The sequence below is a fragment of the Thunnus maccoyii genome, chromosome 24 (genome assembly GCF_910596095.1).
Source record: "Thunnus maccoyii chromosome 24, fThuMac1.1, whole genome shotgun sequence".
NCBI classification, from domain to species: Eukaryota; Metazoa; Chordata; class Actinopteri; order Scombriformes; family Scombridae; genus Thunnus; species Thunnus maccoyii.
Window position 1 is genome coordinate 19790407 of NC_056556.1, and position 21390 is coordinate 19811796.

Consider the following 21390-nt stretch of genomic DNA (forward strand, 5'->3'; position numbering starts at 1 on the left):
GGTGCTTGACTAGGCGTCGACAAGCTCCTGAGCCATACTAAGTTGACATGGTCACATTGTAAGCAAACTCAGCCCAAGTCCTGCTGAGCCATGGCTTTTTTAGGACTTAAGCTGACTGGTACTCTCAGATGGTACAGCTGCATTTGGAATGGACCTGGTACAAATCCTTGTTGGGCATGAATAATGTTTGTGGCATTTAAAAAACCTAAATCCTCACCTAACATCCTCTTATCATTCAAAATGTTTGAATAACTAACAGGGTCATTATTCCTCACAAATAAATCTGTTTCTGTAAACTGGGACCAAACCAAACTGCTGTACAACAGCAGTATCACTAAGCCAATTGAGTAGTTCATAACCGAATAATTCTTTATGCTGAAACGATGGTTCTGAAGGACAGGATTTTATCCTCATTATTGTGTTTTTAGCCTTTTTCTCTAATTGCCTGTCTGACTGTATTTCAGCATGAGAATTAGGGATGGGAGACCAGGACTAAATGAGGAATTCCTGTTCTTCCTCTGTTCTCCTCCCATCATGACCTACTTTTCTTCCAGAAGCACATCAGTCCTTTTCCCCAATTCCCTCTTCCCAATTCCATCTACCCTCTCCCTTTATAATTTCCTCCCATCCAGATGTTTTCTCTTTGACGTCTTTTCACTCTTTCTACCTGTACTCTCTCCCAACCTCTTATATCTTGTCTTTGCGTCTTTCCCTCCAGCTTGAAACTGTACTGTCTTCTAAAGAACTATGCTATTTATTCTCTCAGTCCTCACAATCTACTAATTCTACCAAACAAGTGTGGTTTGAAGAGACATACACAAACAGTTCAGTTAAGTGTTAATTCTAAAGAATGTCTGTTTAGGTGGATTTGGTGACTCCTGTCTTGACAGTGAGAATATTTCCAAAATACTAATCCCAATGTTCTATTTATAGAATTGAAGCAGAAGCTGCAAGGTGGATTGCATCGTCCAGTCAGCTGGAAATTCATTAGAAGTCATTGCTTCAGCTACAATGCCAACCGAACCAACACAGTTACTGTAAAAGATTAGCTTGTAGTCGCAACAACAGTTAATACTGTCCACTATAATATATAAATAGCATACAGTAAAGGTCTTCACAGATCCAACATTTTGGACCCAGTCAGAAATGGAGCCACACAAAACAACCCAAACTTGACGCGACAAAAAGAGACAAAAAGACAAAAAGAGAGAGACACCTGATCTGAATAGACCCAGGGATAACTAGGTGCAATACGAAATGCGAATGACCTGAACAGACTCAGACAGAGAGAGAAAACCAACACTGGCAACAGCAAGATGCTCCAACAATTAACAAACAACCAAGGTGGAAAAGAGCAGCAGTACATGTCATTTTTCCTGCTTCTCACAGTTCACACTTTCAGTCTGCCTCAGTAAAAAACTATTTACTTTTGCCTTTCTCAAAATATGCTACTTCTAGATGATCAAACTGCAGCTCTGTTCCCTTTTATCTTCTGTACTGGCAGGAGTGGAAACATAAAAAATGCTTAAGGAGGGAAAATAGAATAAACAGCTATTGGCACTAAACAGAAAGGAAAAGTCAAGAAAGTCATGAAAAGTTAAAGATGATGCTTTTTCTGGAGCAGATTAAATATGGCAGTGGTCCATTAGTGTGTTTAGGTGTTACAACTGCCATGAAACTTTATGGATTTTCATGGTCCCTGGAGTATTATTCCCAATGATTTTGGTGTGACCGTTCCTGTTGTAATACTAAATATCAAAGTATAAATGGCATCACTCTAAAGTCAAAGGGCTGTCAAAGTTTGTGCATCATACAGTATATCAAAAACTTTCCATGAAATGTGCTGTGTAAATTTATGGTTCCCAGAGGGTAAACCCTAATTATGAAGACTTTTTGCACTTTCATTTAATAACACCATCTGGGCAAATATTTCATTTGTACGCAGTAAATATATAAAACCTATGCTCCTCTCTGATAGGCTGCAACCTCCAGCCCCCAATAGTTAAAAGGCCAAAGTGTGAATTGCAGGTCTTGAGATTCAACACAAATAAACTGTTGTAGAGTATCACACATTAAAAAAAATACTCTTGTTGTATTATCACAAATTGTTAATCATATATATGTATTTAAAAATCATCTGCAAACATCCAACTGGGATCCTACCTGAACCTCAACTGGCCCCTATGGACTCCTGGGACAGTTTGAAGATGTGGTATTGGATTTGAGCATGACAGCTCATTTTTAACTTAGTTTAAAGTTAAACATCTCACAGCACCTACTTAGGTCACAAGATGCAATCTTCATGAAAACCAAACCAACTTTTTAAAAAATAAATAAATAAATAATAATAATAATAATAATAATAACAATAATAATAATAATAATAATAATAATAATAATAATAATAATAATAATAATAATAATAATAATAATAATAATACCCATATTTTCATGTCCTTCAGAACAGCTCCTTTTAGCTCCACTACTGGTGAGGCTCTAAAAATAGTTAGATCTGTATATCAGTATGTTGATTCAGCATACTTGGGGTGTAATGAACACTGTAACTTCCAAGGACTGCTAGTGGGGCTTGACCTTAAATCATGTTTTAATATTATAATTGAAACTTTGAACTAAACAAACAACTGTTAGGCAACAAACTGCAGTAGACTGATGTTAAGTAGCCTTTGTGATGAGATAGAAGCTACTACCATGGGACTATGGGATATAGTTCTATCATCCCATTGCATGCAAGTAGTAAGCAAATCAAGTGTATAGGAAGCAGGACAGTGTCAAATCTCATTATTTTTTGCTGACTAAAGTGGAATGAACACAAATTAATCACGTCTAAACAGGGAAAATCCTTTTTTCACAACATTATTAAGGAGATTAAGCCATATCGTTTAAAGAAGTACAAATAGTTATTTGTTGCTATTATTGCCCATGAGCTGAAGACCTCAAATGGCCTCTATGGCTGCTGAATGGCTGCTGTGTGGTATGCTATCTAAAATACTTTTATTTTCTTATTGTCCTGCTGCTACCCTCCACCATATCAATTGTTTGTCAGTCTCCTGCTCCCTTTACCTTCTCTTCAGTCACTGAATCCCTTCTCCTGTTTATAGTGTTTCCTCCCATTAGCAATTAGAACCAATTACATAATCTGGGTTATCAATCACACTCACAAGCTCTAAGTCATTTCTACTTTGCTTCTAACAGGTTGAGGTGGTCATTTTCAGAATTATTTTTACCTAGTTTTTACCTCACAATACTTAATGCATTTCTTCTGATCACCAAAGGAAGGCAGAGCTCCCACAGTAGCATATAGCATGGATACATTATGATATGATGTTATGTATTAGTTACAGTTGCCTGACTGCATCACAAGTGTGCGGACGTGAGTTAACCCAGTTCCCTACACTGTGTTATGATTGGCTGCTATCATTGCTGTGATTGCGACAGACTATAGCTATGATTACAGCTGTAACCATGGCTACAGCTTTGGTTCTTATGGTTCTTATGGCTGTGACACAGCCATGGTAAACATTTTATGCACCCACCAAGTAGGCGATATTAGCCCATTTACATCTTAAACTAGTAGCCTTCCACTTGAGTGATGAGGGTGCAGTGTTAGAGCTATTTGAAGATAATATGGTCTATTATTAATCTATGTGGTCAGATTTACCCTAGCAAGAGACAGAAACCTTTTTATCCTGCCTGTAAAATTTGTTAGTGGCCACCATAAAACCATCATTAGTCAGCCCCCCAGTCTGTCTGCTGCTTTAGATAACAGTCATTTGATCATCCAAAACACAAATCGCAATCAATTCCTTCATGTGCCCCTTTGAACCGCCCCTTCCATCCATCCATCCATCTACACGGCCAGACCACTCCCTCAGCCATGCATGCTGCAGTATTGTCCCTCAGTATTATACACTGTCATTAGTACTATAATTCAAATATATCAGTCAATTCATACCTGCATTCATCTGCTGTTTTTCCTCTATTTTCCCCTCCCTCTACATCCACTGCTATCATTTCTGCTCATATCAATCCCTGTTCTGCCACTGCAGACTTTTCCCTGTGTGCATGAAACCATGTTTCCACTCAGTGTGTGATTTATTCCATCTTAAGGGAAGCTGGGCAGGTTAAGGACTCCCTGTTTTTTCACTCACATTTCACTCTATATGTACCAACTGGGATGACTGGCATTCATTTGCAGGACAAAGAACTGTTATCTCCTCATCCCCTGCAGACAGCCCTCCTCAAAGGAACCCCATAACTAAATTCCTCCATCCTTCTTCTTCAGCTCCTTCGACCATCTTTCACTCAACTTTTAATGACACTTCCTCTCTCTTTTCCTCTGTCCCCCCATTCTTGCAGTAGTATACCCCTTCCCCATCCATCCCACCCTCAGTCTTCTCTTTCCATCTCATCTTGTACCTATATTTTTATACTGGCACAGCAGCAGGTTCTTGAAAGTCTTTTTGAATGTAGCGTTGCACAGGGCATAACAAGCTGGGTTGATAGTAGAGTTGACATAACACAGCCAGTAGCCAATAGCCCACACAGTGTCAGGGACACACGACTGGCAGAAAGTTGAGATCAACACCATGACGTTATATGGCGTCCATGTAATGATGAAAGCCAGCAAGATGGCAAAGATAGTCTTGGTCACCTATAGAGAGGAGAGACAGGAAAGAAGAGTGAAATGAACAAGAGACACCAGAACAAAGTAAAACCAACTCTGTTGTTCTTTTCTATTATGGTTGTATTACAGGCTGATTTGAAAAGTAACCATGCAACAATGACATAACCCTGACAAAAATAAAAGCAGACCTGATGGATTGTTGGTTGCAATGATTGTGAGTTTTGACATTTTTATTTTTGTTTGTTTTTGTTAATTTCTTTCATCTCTTTAAGTTACATTAAAATTGACTAACCTACAATAAATCGATTGAACAATCACTGATTTGCACCAAACCAACCATGTGTTGAGCATTCATTGCCTGATTTATATCACCATCGTCTTCCTCTCGTTCCTCTCCCCATCATCCAGACAGCAATGATCACACTAGTGATTTTTGGTAACATCAAAGAAAAGGATATTTGGCTATACCTATAATGTATTTATCTCAACTGTTTGAAATGCCATTTTTCCTGATGCTCTGTTTGCAGTTTCTATGTACTCTATGTAGTTTCTTTTTCCTTATGACAAAAAGTTTCAGAAAGACATTCAAAATCGATGATGTATATATTCATGAAACATAAGAACCATCTGTCATGGTGGTAGCCCGTGCCCTATATAGCAAAATGAACACTTGCACACACAAACGCTGCATAGCCACTTCCATTAATAATTAAATCAAACTGGCATGGAGGTGTCTGTGTTGTAGTGTTCGCATAGCATGATTTTACATTGTCATCATTACTTCTGTTTGTTAATATTTGGAGTCCTGCTGACAAAGTGTTAATATTTTTTATATTGTGGGTCATAGTGTAACAAAGCACACAAAAAGTATTTTTAAATAAGACCCAGGGACTAGTATTTGTACTAAACATCTCTATTTATTGTTAAAAGAGTTTAGCAATGAAAGCCAATTGTTGGTCACCTATTTCTCCTCTGCTGTATTTGTGCTCCTCTGTTTAGAATGAACTGCCAAAACTGCACAAAACTGCAATGCTATTTTAATTGCCTTTTGAATAAATATTTGCCTAAACTGTGTTTTAATATGTTTTGTAATTCAATCGTAATGTTTGGATATTTTGTGGCCAGGTGTTAATCTCCTGTGGGATAACCCAAGAGTTAAAGAGGCACTGCCTAGTGCAGTTTTTACATTTAGTTATTTTATTTATTTATTTTTTGCAAGTATTATTTTTCTTCATTTTTTTTTATTTTTTATTTTTATTTTTTGCCAGGCCTGCATTGTATATAATGCTGCACAAGATTGTGAAATGGTTCGTGAATGTGTAATTAAGTTTTGCAGCTGTAGAAATATTTTGTGCAAGTGTGAAAAAGGTTTGTGTGCGCAGATATAATTTGCAAGTGTAAAAAAAAAAATTGTAGCTGTAAAAATATTTTGTGTATGTGTAATTAAAATTGGTGCAGGAATTTTTTCAACAGTGAAGTTTTACAAAGTCTGAGAGACACAGAAATTTCCTACCTGTGTATGCAACACACTGAAGTTACAACTACAAACTGCAAGTTATGAGTATGAATTTTGACCCTGTTTTTATGTCTTGAAAGGTCTTGAAAGGTCTTGAAAGATGGATGATGGTGCAAGCTTTCCCGCAACCGAGGTGGGTTTAAAATAATGGTGAACATTTAATGTGTTGTGTATTGAGCTTGTATTTAGTACACTTATCGTAAGGCAACTCAGTTGTCTAAATGCATATTTTCAAGTTCAGGAAGGCTGCTTTATGTACCCGGAATAGAACGGTAATGTAGCTTTTGGTTAGCACATGTCCGCTAGCATTAATACTTTTCAAGCTGAAGACAAACTAAGAGTGGAGACATGTACCGTAATTACACATAGTTAGACATGAACACTAGCACACTCCTTAGTATTTACAATTTTGTGGATTTATGACAGTCTAGCTGCTGTGGGATTACAGAAGCTTTGTTGTAGATGTGAAGATAGTATCAGGTTTATATTGGCTTGCTTACTAAGATAAAGTTAGCATTAGCTATTAGCTTAGGTAAGGTTGATGGTAACAATAAGCGAGTAAATTAGCAGGAAGATTATATATTATGCGCTGTGATTGGTTTACATTTTAATCTTATTCTGTTTCTTGGCACAGGTAGAGCTGATGGTGAATTCATCCCTGTGGGTGCTTCTACAAGTCAACGGTCCGGTGGAAGTGTGAGCAGTTGACAGGAGCATAGCAGAGGCTGTGGAAAACGATGCAGAGGGTGTTGATGATCCTGCTGCTGAGGATCCTGCACAGTGTGTTGGTCAGAAATGCAGGGAAATACTGACAGCTGTAAAGAGGAAATGCTACAACCAATGACTAGAGACAATTCCGATGCTGCTGCATATGGAGGCACACATATTCCAGGAGTGTTGCAAAGAGGCTGAAGAATGACACCCAGGTAACAGCAAACCTGCCAGACACAGGATGATAACAGAAAGTATTTGGATGGCAGTGTAGTCAAACACTCTTCTTCCCAAATTGCTGTTTTTGGAGAATCTGATATCTAGAGTGTCACAAAAAGAAGTTTTATCTGTATGAGGATTTAGCTTCCAGTTTTTCAACTGAAAATAGTCTGAGGTACTTTTTACTGTAAATAGGTACATTTTACTTGCTATTTAATATTTATTGTGCTGTTGTTACTTTTATAATAAAGTGACTACATTGAATTGTTTCTGAACAAATACATGTTTGTTACATCATTGTACCATAAACTATTTTTACTAGACCCTCACTTTCATTTAGAGTAATGGCATGGACAAATCAATTAACAGTTAATTGTAACAAGAAGTCTTTAAGAGACTAAACAAAATGAATTATGACTTTTTTGAATTGTAAGAATTTATTTGGCTCAAGAATAAATATATACAGAAGGCTGGATTACAAATCACAAATATAAATGAATAGCTATATAGAGGTAATTTAATATGGCAGATATGTAGTTTGATGTGGTGACTGTGGATACTTCACAGGTGGTATTCATCTGATGCAGGGGCAAGCCTCTGTCTCTTTGGCCTCTGGAAAAAATACAATTAAAAATCTCAAAGAATCCGCATATTGAATCATTACATGCCAATAGAAAAAAAACAGAAAAGTTACTGTTTGGAAACATTAATGATACACAGATGTAGCCTCTATTGTTTTGAAATACTTTGTTACGTTTCTGTTTTCAGAAAGCAGCACTGACAGTTTGACCACAACTGACACTCATGCCAAATAGATAACTGGGTGAACAATATTCATATTTTGTGTGTATGATTCAAATGTAACAATCAACTCTTGCACAGCAGTGGAGTCAGTGATACATATTCATACATTGTCATGCCTCCTACTGATCTGTGTCTCTACAATGGCTCCTGAGTGGTCAAGGCTGGTACAGCAGACTGCAAACCAGGCTGATGTGGATCATCTGGCCATCTGGATCAAAGCTGTGGCATCCTAGGCCCTGATAACACTCATTTCATTACCATGGCCCTCTGAACTTTCAGGATGGAGCTGTAGTCTTTGGCCTCCTTCAGCATCTGAAATATGAGAATGACAACTCATGTCTACTAGCAAATGGGTGTTATTATTAGGTCATACAAAGCTGCAGATATTTCCACTAATACAGCGCTGCTTCTTACTCATATATTTAGCAACTACACACAAAGTGATTTTTTTTAATTTATTGACACAAGGGAAGACTGGATATATTAAAAAGATGTTAGAAATAAAACTTGACATCATCAATGGCAGCTCAACACATCATAGTCACACAATAATGTCAACTGCTGATCCATCTGGAGATACAACTAGCTCAGGGCAATTTTTCTCAGAAGTATGTTTTAATGGTTAGCCTAGCAATGCTTACATTATTTAATCAAACATGCTAAAGCAGAGAAACAGTATGTAATACAGCCAAGTGATTGCTTTGCCTTCAGCTTGAAAAGTTAATTGCCAGCATTGATGCTGCTATTTTGGTAATGCTAGCAGACATTTGCTAACAGAAAGATACTTTACTGTTCTATTCTGGGTACATAAAGCAGCTTTCCTGAACTTGAAAATATGCATTTGGACAACTGTGTTACCGTGTTGCCTTACAATAACAGTGAACTAACTACGAGCTAAATACACAACACATTAAATGTTCACCTTTATCTATAGCACCCTCAATTACAATTAAACCTACCTGGATTGTGGGAGAGCTGCACCGTCGTCCATCTTTCAAGACCTGCAGGGAGATGAACGCAATGCAACCATCTGCCCTCTGATTAGACAGATTGACTCTACATTTGACCAATCGGATTCAGACATAAAAACAGGGTCAAAATTTTATAGCCGTAACCAAGTGGCAACCTCCAGGGCTGAAAAATTAAGCCAATGCGGAAGTGCCAAAAACCTGCATTCTATCTAATGGCCATCAGGGGCGACTCCACTGGCTGCAAAAAGAAGTCTGATTGCATGGAAGTCTATGCTTTAGGGCGTGGCTACGCTGTGATTGACAAGTTGCTACCATGACGACAACGTTGCTATTTCACAGTGTGTTTTCAGTTCACTAAAGTTAATTGTAACATTTTGGTCGCCTAAAAAAAGTCTTGTTCAGTGTTTGGTTGTAATAAAAGACCCACCAAAGAGTCAGATGATCACATTTTCTGGTGAGTACATTTTGTTTTAACGGTTTTAGGCCTATTTTTCATTAGCAAAAATTAGCATTGACACTAGCATTATCACTGCTAAACATAGATTGTAAATGCACCGTGCTAACCAAGCTAGCAGCTAGCACTATGGTCTGCTCTGCCCGATTTGCATCGCTGCCTGATTTGCACTGCACATGCGTGAGCAGGTCCTCCATCCTCTCATCCAAATATGGTGAACTCTGGCTCCAAAAATCAAACATGGCAACAGCCAAATCCATGATAGCGAAGGTCAAATTGCTACACTCGAGGCTTCAAAATGGCACATCACAGTGACTACGTCCGTATTTTTTTTTTACAATTTATGGCCGTAACTAGCAGTTTGTAGTTGTAACTTCATTGTCCCATACAAAGGTAGGAAATTTCTATGTCCGTCTCTCATGTGACTTCATTGTTACACACAAAGGTAGGAAATTTCTGTGTCCGTCTCAGACTTTGTGAAACCTCACTGCTGCAAAAATTCCTGCACAAATTTTAATTACACATGCACAAAATATTTCTACAGCTGCAAAACTTTATTACACATTCACAAACCATTTCACAAGCTCAAAATATTTATGACCAGTATTTGATTCTATAGACAACCAGAGGTCCTGTTTCCTGCGCACTCCTCCCTAAACGGAGTAGGTATACATAAGCATTCTATATGCCATGAAAAAATAAAACATGTTCGTGAAAACATTTTAAAACAGGTTTAAACAAAATCCTGTTTTTCACTTCACACACAGCCGGCACAGCATGGTTACCTTCATTCATCATTTAAATAGTTCGATGGACCAGTGTTAGAACTTATCTATATCGTATCTGTTTATTTAAAGTTACAACAAGGAACTTTCATTTTGTTTTGATTTTAGAGGCCCCTGTGGACAAAAGTGGTAGTGTTTTCCTGGAATGAAGACTGCATTTCCCATGAGTGCCACCGCCTTGCGTCGTAAAGATCTTGGTTAGCTCATGCATTTGTTTTTGGAAGCGAGAGCACCACTGCACTGTCTCTCTCACTCTGGTGTTCTCAGCTCAGCACTCTCTCTCTTTTTTTTAAATGAGTCAGGAAGCCTATATAACAAGTCTAACTTTACTTTTAATGTTATCAAATGAGGAGAAATGTCCTCCTTTCTTCCTAGTAATGACTTTGTCATGTAATGTAAACATAGACTCTTACTTTCTGCATGCTGTAAATTGTTCTGTCTGATTTCGCGGGGAATATGACCTGGTGGCAGGCATTTAGAATAACTATATAGATACAGCCAATCTTGCTGATGGTCTCGTTTGCTTATGTAGGTCATATATATATATATATATTACTTCCAAGATATTATATGTACTTGAAAGCATAAATGAGGACTTTCAGATATGCAGCAGAGGAGTAGAACTGCAAATTTAAGTTTATTAATTATCCTATATTAATTGTTTGCACAAAATAAGCCCCAGCACCAGTCTGCTATCAGACACAGCACACGTGAGAACACATCAGCTTTATTTTCATTCTACCATTGTCAGCATATTCTGATTGATGTATATTAATGTTTGGTGTGTCTTGAAGTTGTAATTTGGAATGTCAGGGGCTTCACAGAGACTCATTTCTCTTTCTCACTCAGCTTCTCTCCCTCGTTTTACCTGTTGCTGTGTTTGAAGGGGATGAGAGGAGCTCATGTGATCGGTCATTACTGAAGCTCACTGGTCAGGAAAATTGCAAAAATGTGTTGGCCACACCCACACATTAAGACTTGGATCTGTGCCTGTGCCCTATTTTGGGAAAATAGGGCCCATTATCTGTTCTGACTCTAAAATGTATTCAGCAAAACCTTCAGCACCATGGACAGCACAAACATTAAGACGCTCTAACAGTGTGCGTGTGCACTCGCTCTTAAGTACTGTGTTTGGAAACGTGTAAAATTTAAGAGCGTTTGGGAAGCACTCTTCTAAGATCGATCATTATCAGGAAATGATGCCTTGCTTCATAAACATACAGAGACAAGAGGTAAAAGGAAAGTGACTGGAGGAAAATAGCAGAAATAACCATTTTCTGGTGAGTTCTTAGTTCAGTCAGAGGCTGAACACAAACCAACACACAGGCACACTCCCACAGCTATGTTGGTGCTGGTACATTGGCTGTTTGGGGCGAATAAACACAAACGGTGTGTCAAACACAGTTTGCATGAATGATGAGGGCAAAAATTTGCTTCACTTTTGGTCTGAACACATCCTAATGCTCTGCCTGTTGATGAGGCTTCTTAGTATAAAACATTTTTAGCCATACATGTAGTAATATCTAGGGATGGGAATGTGGGCTGGTCACTCAGTCCACTGCCTTGATACAGACTGAAATATCTCAACTATTAGATGCATTGCCATGAACTTTGGCACAGATATACATTGTGCCCTAAGGATAAAGTCTAATAACTTTGGTAATCCCCTGGCTATCTTCTAGTGCAACCAGCAGGACAAAGTTTTCACTTATTATGTGAAATATCTAAAATCTACTTGGATTTGCAAAAATTTTATACATTCATACATGATCATACATGATTCTCTGACAATGAATCTGACTACTTCGGTGATCCCCTGACCTTTTCTCTAGCACCACCATGAGGTTCACATTTGCATTTTTTGTGAAATGTCTCACAACTAGATTAACTAATGGATTTCCGAGAAATTTGGTATAATGGTACCCAGAAGATGATAAATAATGTTGGTGATCCGCTGACATTTCCTCTTCACTTAAATATATCAATATCTACTGGATGGATTGACACAAACTTCATATCATACTACCTTATATTCATAATACCTCTGTTTTTTACCTTTTTTTATTGAGGGAAGTTTTACTGAGAGGAAGCCTCTCTTTTGCAGGAGCACCCTGATCACATTCACATGGTTACACACATTCACACCTCAAAGCTGCTCATACAACCACAGTCTGATCTGTTGGCTACTGAGCAGCTCCACTGGAGAAGTTTTGGGTTAAGGGCCTTGCTCAAGGGCAGCTAAGTTCCTCAGCTTTGCTTTTCCACTTTCCTCAACTAGATTTATCCTGCTGGTCTGGGGATTGAACTGTCGACCCTCCAGTCACAAGCTTGCTTCTCTAACCTTTAGGCTACCACTGCCCATCTGTGTTCTTTCACTACCAGTCAAACCTGTAATTGTTTAATGTACATCTGTCCTTCAGCATGCTGTCTATCATGACTGAAAGATATACCACCCATCCACCAATTCATGGACATGAAGAGAATTTTCCTGGAAAATTCTGATTCCTTTATCTGTTTCACCCAGGGTTAAAGGTAAGCAGTTACATAGACATCAGATATGTTGGAGGGATTGTGATCATTTGAAGTAGATCAGTCACATGGTTTTGGGAAATGGTATAGGTCACTATGAGTTGTATGGTACTTTATATCAGTAACTTCTCTGAAGGAAGTGTGATGGAAAGCAACAGATAATTGGTTAAAATACTATTAATAGCAAGTAAAAAGGAGTATATGAGAATTTGGGGGAAAATAGCTCCACCGGGACGGGACCAGTGGCTTGTTACTGGAAAAACTGACACATATATTGAAACTACAAAAAGCACAACTGGAAGAAAACAGGGAAATTGGACACTCAAAATGGTGACATTGAAACAGAGCTACAAATGAATCCTTCAACAGGACTGCATGTGAATGTATTTCCCTTAACAGTTTTTTGTTACTGTTATTTTTTAATGTTGCAAATTTCTTGCCAATAAATATTTAAGTAAGAAAAAAACATACTTTCTTTTCTCTGGCGGCCATCTGTCTTTTCCTCTTCACTTGGCTTCTAGCAATGCTTGCAAACTTTCTTGCCACAGTCCTGGGGCGGCTGATTGGGATTGAGCGCCTCTCGGCTCCCTCCACAGGTGGGACAATCTCTATAGCTGTGATGCATTCATCACCTGCCTGCTTTGTTACAATCTTTATCTTGGACCACTTCGAGGAAGGGTTGATCTTGGACACTGAAGGATTGGCTGCTGTCTCTTCAACTGGGTTTGGATTTTTTGCTGCCTGGAAAAAAACAGAGTTTTGTTTGGAACTTTTACAGCCAACATGGCCTGTTGTAAAAGGTACATGAAGTCCGGCAAGTCGGGGATTTGAATTCAGTCATTTTGTGCCACAAGCTGTCTTACACACTTGTCTTGTGAGTTAATATTTGGCTGGCCCTAAAAGGTGCATATGTACAAAAGCTGAGAGGTCATAGTTGCTGTAATTTACTTTAATCCTGTTATCTCAAGTTAACAAAGTTAGGTATTCTTGTTATATTTGTTATATTCTTATTATATTCCCATGATAACATAAATGTTTGTCACAAAATGTATTGATGAAAGTTTCACTGAATATATTTCAGTGATGCTGTTGATGACATCGGGCATTTTCATGGCTCTTGGCTTTGGGAAACTAGATAATCATGCTGTACATTGTCACTTGGTGAAGGACCAGTACATTTTAATGTAAAATAAAAAGCTAAAATCATGTCTCTTTTTAAGTTAAATTCAGACTTTGTAAGTCTGGTAGTCACCATGTTTTTGTTTCCTGTGCAGTAATGTGCAAATTTATATAAAATTACAATGATCCTAGCATGGAAATCTGACAGATTGCTTTATTATTTAGCTTGACATTGTCTCCGTGTTACCTGATTTCTGATTGAGAGTGAGTTACTTTACTTTGTTTTGCCCTAACCAATCAGTAGCGAGTGACATACCTTGTTTTGGTAAGTCGACTTGCAACAACTTGTACAGCTGCGCCAACTTTTCACGTTTGTCATGATTTTTCTGGCTTTAACACAGGAAGATGACCTCTTCATTCTTAAACTTGCCGACAAAGCTCTGAACAGTCGACAAAAAGCACACAGCCTTGTCTGAATCCCTGCACACAGTCCTGGCATATATAAACCCAATTCAGAATGCAGCTGTGTCAGTCTGGTCAGACCATAATGGCCAGTAACAGTTTTGACAAAAGCTTAATTGACACACCCTATGATCCAGTTCTCCCCAATCCCACTTTGTTTCCATGTTGCTCCCTAGGTGTGGTGTGATAACACATACTCTGTGTATTAGGCGCAGTGCAGCAGCACCTTGTCTCTGGTGAGAAATTAACTTTTTTTCGCTGCACTGATTCATAATGGGATCTTCCTGAACTGACATCAGCTCCAATCAGCTGTTTAGCAATCAGCTTTACTGTACATCACAGAAACTGTGTATGTTTACCTGATGGAAATATCTTCTTAAAATAACAATATTCAGTAGTTATTAAATAATTATCTCATTTTCTCATAAACATAATAGCTGTATGTTTATATCTGCTTATCTCTGTTAGCCTACTATACTTATTTTAACTATGTCCTCTGTATGTTTGCATTTGTATGTGAGTACATTAAGAGCCACTAGAAATCTTGTGTGTCCAACATACTTGGCCAATTAAGCTGATTCTGACTGATGTTTTTGTAAAAACAATTTTATCCTGTTATTTTGTGGGAAAACACCTTTGGTTTTCCCAAAATATTGAATCTGTTATCACAAGAAATCAAGTTTGTCATTCAGAGATAGAACAATAATTGACCTCATATTAGAAGAAAATGACTTGGTTATCCTGAGAAAACCAGATAAATAACTTGAGATTGAAAAAAGATAATGTAAACTTTAGCAGCTCTAGGCTCCCAGGCATAAGTCCAAAAAGTTGTCCAACTTTCAAACACCAACCTCAGACATCACCTCATTGTTGATCTTCTTTGGTTCTGTGGGGGGAATAAAAGCTGTGGACGAATCATTGGAGCTCTCTTTTTCCTCCTAGATAGATAGATAGATAGATAGATAGATAGATAGATAGATAGATAGATAGATAGATAGATAGATAGTTTGATTAGCAGTGGACATTGAAACTGTGGAGCTGTCTTGTCTCAATGCTAAACAGAGTGTGATGGGCAGACGTAAGCAGTGATGTTAATAATGTACAAATGAGTACCTGTGTGAGTCCTGGACTGGGCTGTGCCGGAGGCTGTCGCAGAACTGGGTTTGGTTCTTCCACTCTGCCATTCTTCACAGCCTCCAGTGCAGTGGTAGTTGAGTCCAGGCTGAGTTTGGGAGTGGAGCGGGGACTGGCCTGAGGGCTGGTCTCATTGTTATTGTTCTGCTTTAGCAGGTGACTTTTGATCAAGCTGGGAGTTCTGGGAAAATATTTGGAATGACCATTATTTTTTTAAGAGTGCTTACACCATTAAAAATACAAATGACCTAATTGCATCGGACAAAGAACTTCTCTCTTACTTGTCTTGTTAGATATTAATGCTGCATTTGACACCATTGACCATCCCATCCTATTACAGAGACTGGAACATTTAATTGCCATTAAAGGAACTGCATTAAGCTGGTTTAAGTCCTATTTATCAGATCAATTTCAATTTGTACACATTAACAATGAATCCTCCATGCACGCAAAAGTTAGACATGGAGTTCCACAAGGTTCTATACTTGGACCAATACTATTCAACTTTACATATGCTTCCTTTAGGCAATATTATTAGGAAACACTCCATAAATTTTCATTGTTATGCAGATGATACCCAATTATATTTATCAGTGAAGCCAGATAAAACCAACCAGTTAATTTAACTCAAAGCATGCTTTAAGGACATTAAGACCTGGATGACCTGTCCTGCTTGACACCCACACCATTATTATTGGTCATATTTCTATTATTAATATTGTTGTTAATGTTGTTGTTGTTGTGCTTCTGTGTCTCTCTCTCCCCGATCCTCCACCCTCTTTCTCTCAACCCAACCAGTCAAAGCAGATGCCTGCCCACCTAGAGCCCGGTTCTGCTTGAGGTTTCTTCCCATCAAAGGGAAGTTTTTCCTTGCTGCTGTCGCCAAGTGCTTGCTCATGGGGGAATGTTGGGTCTAGACCTGCTCTATGTGAAAAGTGCCCCGAGATAACTTCTGCTGTGATTTGGTCCTATATAAATAAAATTGACTTGACTTGACTTGACAATCAGATGTGCACATTATAAAATCCACAAATGGATATGAATCATTAATTGGACACATATTGTGCAACAAATTGTACGTATGATTAATTTATGTTAATAGCCTTAGTAACATGCATCTGGTGCTGGTTTTGATTTATTCTGACTACCTTGTTAACTCTTTTATTCCAATACAGCTCTGGATGTTTTAAAGTTTAATCTAAGTGGTGATATAACTAATTCAATGTTAGTAGCAAACTGCAAAAGATTTACAAAATGTTGGAAAATATCTGCACATCCATCCAGAGAAGACCAGACAACTCTGCTCTAATCAGGTGCATATCACCAAATATAGTGCTCAAGATACTGTAGACATAGAAACACACAGTATATAAATAAATATTTACTTTTAAAATACATTAATATTGTTATTATAATTGTGTATTTATGGTTTATCAAGCAACCGTGGTTTATCCAATATATCTATACTTTCAAGTTGTGCTTAAGAGCTTTGAAGATTTAGCCATTTTATGGGTAAACTGAGTGTGTTAGAAACATTTAAATAGATACCAGGAAGTGGAATATGATGTAACATTGGTTTGAGAAGTTTCTATGTGTATTGTGATACTGTCTTCTGCAGTGAAAATCCATTGGAATCCATTGTAACTAACCAAATTCAGGCTCAGTGCAGTTGTTTTTCCTTTCAGTGGAGACAATAAAACCTTTTACAAACATCTTTCAGCAGATTTTTGGGTGAAATAACGGTTTAAAAGTATTTGAGGGTTCTGGTTAAGCACAATAAGATGTAATTTCACGATCATGTCAATCAAAAGGAACTTGATTGACTTGGAAACTGGAGACGGAAAAGACACAAATAGCTTTCAATGAAAATATGCTACAATGAAAAGGTTTGAATCATGCATATGAAGACAAAGAAAGGAGACTATATGAATAACAGAATTTCAAATTAGACATTTCATAAGTAACAGAAGCCTTTCTTAACACAAATGCTTGATTAAGAAAAGGTCAGTGCATGTGAGATTTCAATTTATTTATATATTTTTTATTTTATTCCTTACTTTATTCCCTTCTTCTCTTTCTTGTCTGGTTTGTGTTTGGAGACCCTGCTCCTGGACGCCAGGGAAATATGGATGTACAGGACTGTCATAATAATGACCGGAAGATAGAACGCTGCTATAGCTGTCCCAAACGTCACCGCAGGGTTAGATAGGAACTGTAGAAAGAAAGAAAGTTTAGTAGACAAGCAAATAGCCCTTCCCCAATCAATAGAGAATGCTTACACATCCACTAAGTGGCCAGTTTTACAATTATAATCCAGTACAACACACCTGAAATTAATCCTGTCTTTATAAAACTTACAATCTTTCTTTTTGTTGCCATTGCATTGCTCCAACTGGAAATCTTTGAACAGTGTTCAAATTGAACTGTGGGTTCAGGGGAGGTCTCTCTGTTTTGTCATAAAAGACGTGTCAGATCCATGGACAGCTTCAGGAAGTGAGGGACAGAGAGGGGCTATTGTTGTCTAAAACCATATATTATAAAGAGAAATAAAAATGTTGTTTCTTCACAACTGATCTTTCACAACTAATAATCAAGGAGGGTGTTCCTTGTCTATTCCAAAATGTTGTTTTTGTGGGTGATCAGAGGTGTGTAATCGGGAGGAGCAATAACGTTATCACTTATTGCTCACACTGGTAGGGGATGACTTTTGGGGGGAAAAGAGGAGATTTGCACAAAACACAAAATGAACCAGTACCAGTTCACAACCCCTATTTTTACAAAAACCATTTAACCAGTGGTATTGGTCCGTAAATTACACTTTCATTCCATTATTGTCATGCAGGCACAAGACTGAAGATGCTTCCTATGTAATACAGTTCTTTTTATTTATCAAAAAGCTGTGTACTCTCCCACACTTCACTCTGATTTTTCCTCTAATTTAGACAGTGACCTTCATCAAGGCCAGTTACCTTAACTTCTACTTATGTTTCACATTGCATTTTAGTGGACAAAGGACCCACCCCTACTTGAAAGCTGCAAAAAGCTAGCAAGGTGACCTTGAGTTGAGATAATATTGTCCCACATCAACGCAGCCAGTTTCAAACTACACTTTCATACCTTTTAAATTTTATTAATGCAGAAGTGAGAAGGGTCAATTTATTGCTAAGTAATTTGGCAGACAATGTATATATTTACATTGTTTTTTCCTTTTTCTCTGCTGTAATTTGCCTATATCTGCTCAGTAAACTGTACCTGTATGTAACACTCTCCAGGTGGCACTGTTCGCTGTCCAACGATGAACTGCCAGAACAAGATGGCAGGAGCCCAAAGGATGAACGACAGGATCCATGCTGCTGCAATCATTAACCCAGCCATCTTAGTTGTCCTTCTTGTTGGATATGTGAGAGGTTTGGTCACACAGAAATAGCGATCAAAACTGATGATCAATAAATTCATCACTGAGGCATTTGAGACAACATAATCTAAAGCCAGCCACAAGTCACAGATCACCGGCCCCAGTGGCCAGTAGCCAACAATGATGTAAACAGTGTACAAATTCATGCTGAAAACACCGATGATCAAGTCAGCACATGCTAATGAAAATAAGAAATAGTTATTGACAGTTTGTAGGTGGCGGTTTACTTTGATGGACAGCATGACTAAAATATTTCCTGTGACAGTCACAAAGCTCAGAGATCCAGTAACCAAGGCAATAAAAAACATCTCCAGGGTCTTATATGGACTTCCTGTCCCTACTCCATCATCCACTAGAGAGCATGATGTTGAGTCATTGGTGGACATGTTGCACGAGGCATTGGAGAACAGGTCAGCTGACTGGTTGACCGAGGAGCCTAAAAGAAGAAAGAAAGAGAGAGAGAGATAAGGAGAAAGACAAAGAGAAATATGGGGTGTGCAATAGCAGTAATGATTATGGTTGATGTACTGTAATGTAATTCTAACTGTGAAACAACTAAAAGGGGAAATTTGTAAAACCGGGCAATTGACTTCTTGTAGAAAAGAGAGAAATTGGTTAAAACACATAAGTCATTTGCTAATGGCAATAAAGTGGTTGGGTTAGTAACAGGAACTAACAAAAAGACATCTACAAAGGAAGTGCCTAATCCGGTGCAGTGAAAATAATCTTCAGTTTAACATTGGGAAAAATAGAAATTAAAGAAATGTTGATAAACTTTGGGACAATGGATGGTGGAAAACTACCAGTTGAACATGTGAAAGAGTTTAAATCTGTTGGCAGTGTAATCTTAAGTGAAAAAGCAATGTTTCCAAAATGTTAAAACTGGAGGGAAAATATGATTCAGTTTTACGCATGAGCTGTGGTAAACTGGGTTGTGTTCTGTTATGGTAAACTTTCTCTGTTATAGTTTGGTTTGGTAGCCTGAGTACAGCTGAAGAGATTGACGTGAAGCCTGCACATTCAGACAGTCAACTAAAGTCTGTCACTACACTCACATAATATACTCTTTTCACTGCAACATACTGTATATCCAACACACCTAGCATTCTTGCTGTGTACTCTGCTCACACCTATCTGAAAGCTCTGCGCCTGCTGTTAACAGTATTTCACAAGCCCCACCTTCTCCTGCATCCACATGTAGGATCTGAGACTACTGTATCTTCCCACGTTATTATCATCACTCCCTGCTGTGATGAGGTCAGAGCTTAGACACCAAATATCAACTCTGTACATTTTCAACATTTCCATAATAATACATTGCACTTGAGTTGGCTGTGTTGAATGTATTAGAGTTAGGACTGCATCTGGAAACACTTCAATTTCTGAAGTTCGGTTTTACCAAAAGGCCCTGAACATCATTAGAGATTATTCTCACCCAGCAACTCCCCTCTAAGGAAATGTCTGCTGGGACTATTGTAAAGTCTGAGTGGTTCAAAATAAACACATTCTGTTTGTCACTCGAAGGGTTAACATTTGGCACTTTGAGGTACATGTTATTCTTAAGTGATTGTCCTCTCTGTATTTATTTTTGTCTATTTGTCTATTTGCACTGTGAGCTCACTGAAGCAAGTTCTTAATAGGTGTTGTTTTAATCACAGCAGCAAGTCAACCACTCATATTGACTGCATGTATAAAGTACATCCAACCTGAGAGCAATGCAACTTGCTATACAATCCTTAACATTTATGCACATACATTGACACAAACACACACACACACACACACACACACACGCACACACACACACACACTCGTAAGAAGGGGACTGGAATCGAACCACCAACCCTGAAAATGTGCTTTAAATTTGTGGACAGTGGACAACAAATTTAGAGGGTAAGCAAAATCAGACAGTTAAATATTTGTTAAAATATTGGTGGGGGGGATGCTGTGTTTGCAACTGCTAAATATTACTCAAGGTAAATGAGCATATTATGAACAATCACTGGTTATTTCTTCAATCATCATGAACAATACACCAATCACTCTTTGATTTAGTGCAATATGATGGTATGTGATAATGTAAATTTATAATGTGTGAAAATGTTTTTCTCTGAGGATGCTGGAGTTTGTACCTCTGGATAAGCCTGACTGAAGTTCCTAATCATGACTCATGTATTTGTGCTGATGACTTCAGCTTTGCTAACTCGGTATAAAATAAGATTCAACTCAACACTCACTCAACAGAGAAGCTGTTCCTTAGAGATTCTGAGGTCATTAGTCTTATAGTACCATCCCTCCAGTCTATGGTACAAATCAAGTAATTTTGGTGCATTTACAGAGCGAATATGTTCACTTAAGAGTGATGGTTTCACTTCAGGCCCTCAGTTTCTGAGCCAGACCTAATCAACAGGCTCTTAATCAGCTGTCACAGGTGCATAAGCACCTGCTTAAAACAAATCACCTTCTGTCAGGGCAGCTGCGGACCAGTGGTCGAAGAAATATTCAGATTCTTTATATAAGTAAAAGTACCAATACAGTGATGTAAAAATACTCCATTACAAGCACAAGTCCTGCATGAAAAAATCCTACTTAAGTAAAAGTACATAAGTATTATCAGCTTGATGTA

The 21390-nt window shown here is 38.0% G+C and overlaps 1 protein-coding gene and 1 long non-coding RNA gene across 2 annotated transcripts; both read right to left on the minus strand.

Moving 5' to 3' along the window:
- Window positions 1-4426: 4426 nt before the first annotated feature.
- Window positions 4427-21065, minus strand: chrm4a (cholinergic receptor, muscarinic 4a). The gene is made up of 7 exons (XM_042405125.1): window positions 21002-21065; window positions 18602-19200; window positions 17407-17561; window positions 15329-15530; window positions 15067-15153; window positions 13106-13375; window positions 4427-4672 (listed from the first exon to the last, which is right to left on the minus strand). Exons 2-7 carry the CDS (start codon window positions 19148-19150, stop codon window positions 4427-4429), a joined length of 1509 nt encoding a protein of 502 aa, XP_042261059.1. The 5' UTR covers window positions 19151-19200; window positions 21002-21065.
- LOC121892226 lies at window positions 7543-9008 on the minus strand. The gene is made up of 3 exons (XR_006094350.1): window positions 8855-9008; window positions 8002-8207; window positions 7543-7703 (listed from the first exon to the last, which is right to left on the minus strand). It is a non-coding gene; the product is annotated as an uncharacterized LOC121892226 (long non-coding RNA).
- Window positions 21066-21390: the final 325 nt, after the last annotated feature.

Coding starts and splice junctions, on each gene's coding strand:
- chrm4a (XM_042405125.1), bottom strand. CDS start 19,150: ATGTCCACCAATGACTCAACATCATGCTCTCTAGTGGATGATGGAGTA. Junction 15,531..17,406: donor AAAGAGAAGAAGGGAATAAA/GTAAGGAATAAA, acceptor ATATTTTCCCAG/AACTCCCAGCTTGATCAAAA. Junction 4,673..13,105: donor TGGCCGCCAGAGAAAAGAAA/GTATGTTTTTTT, acceptor TCCTCTCTATAG/GTGACCAAGACTATCTTTGC.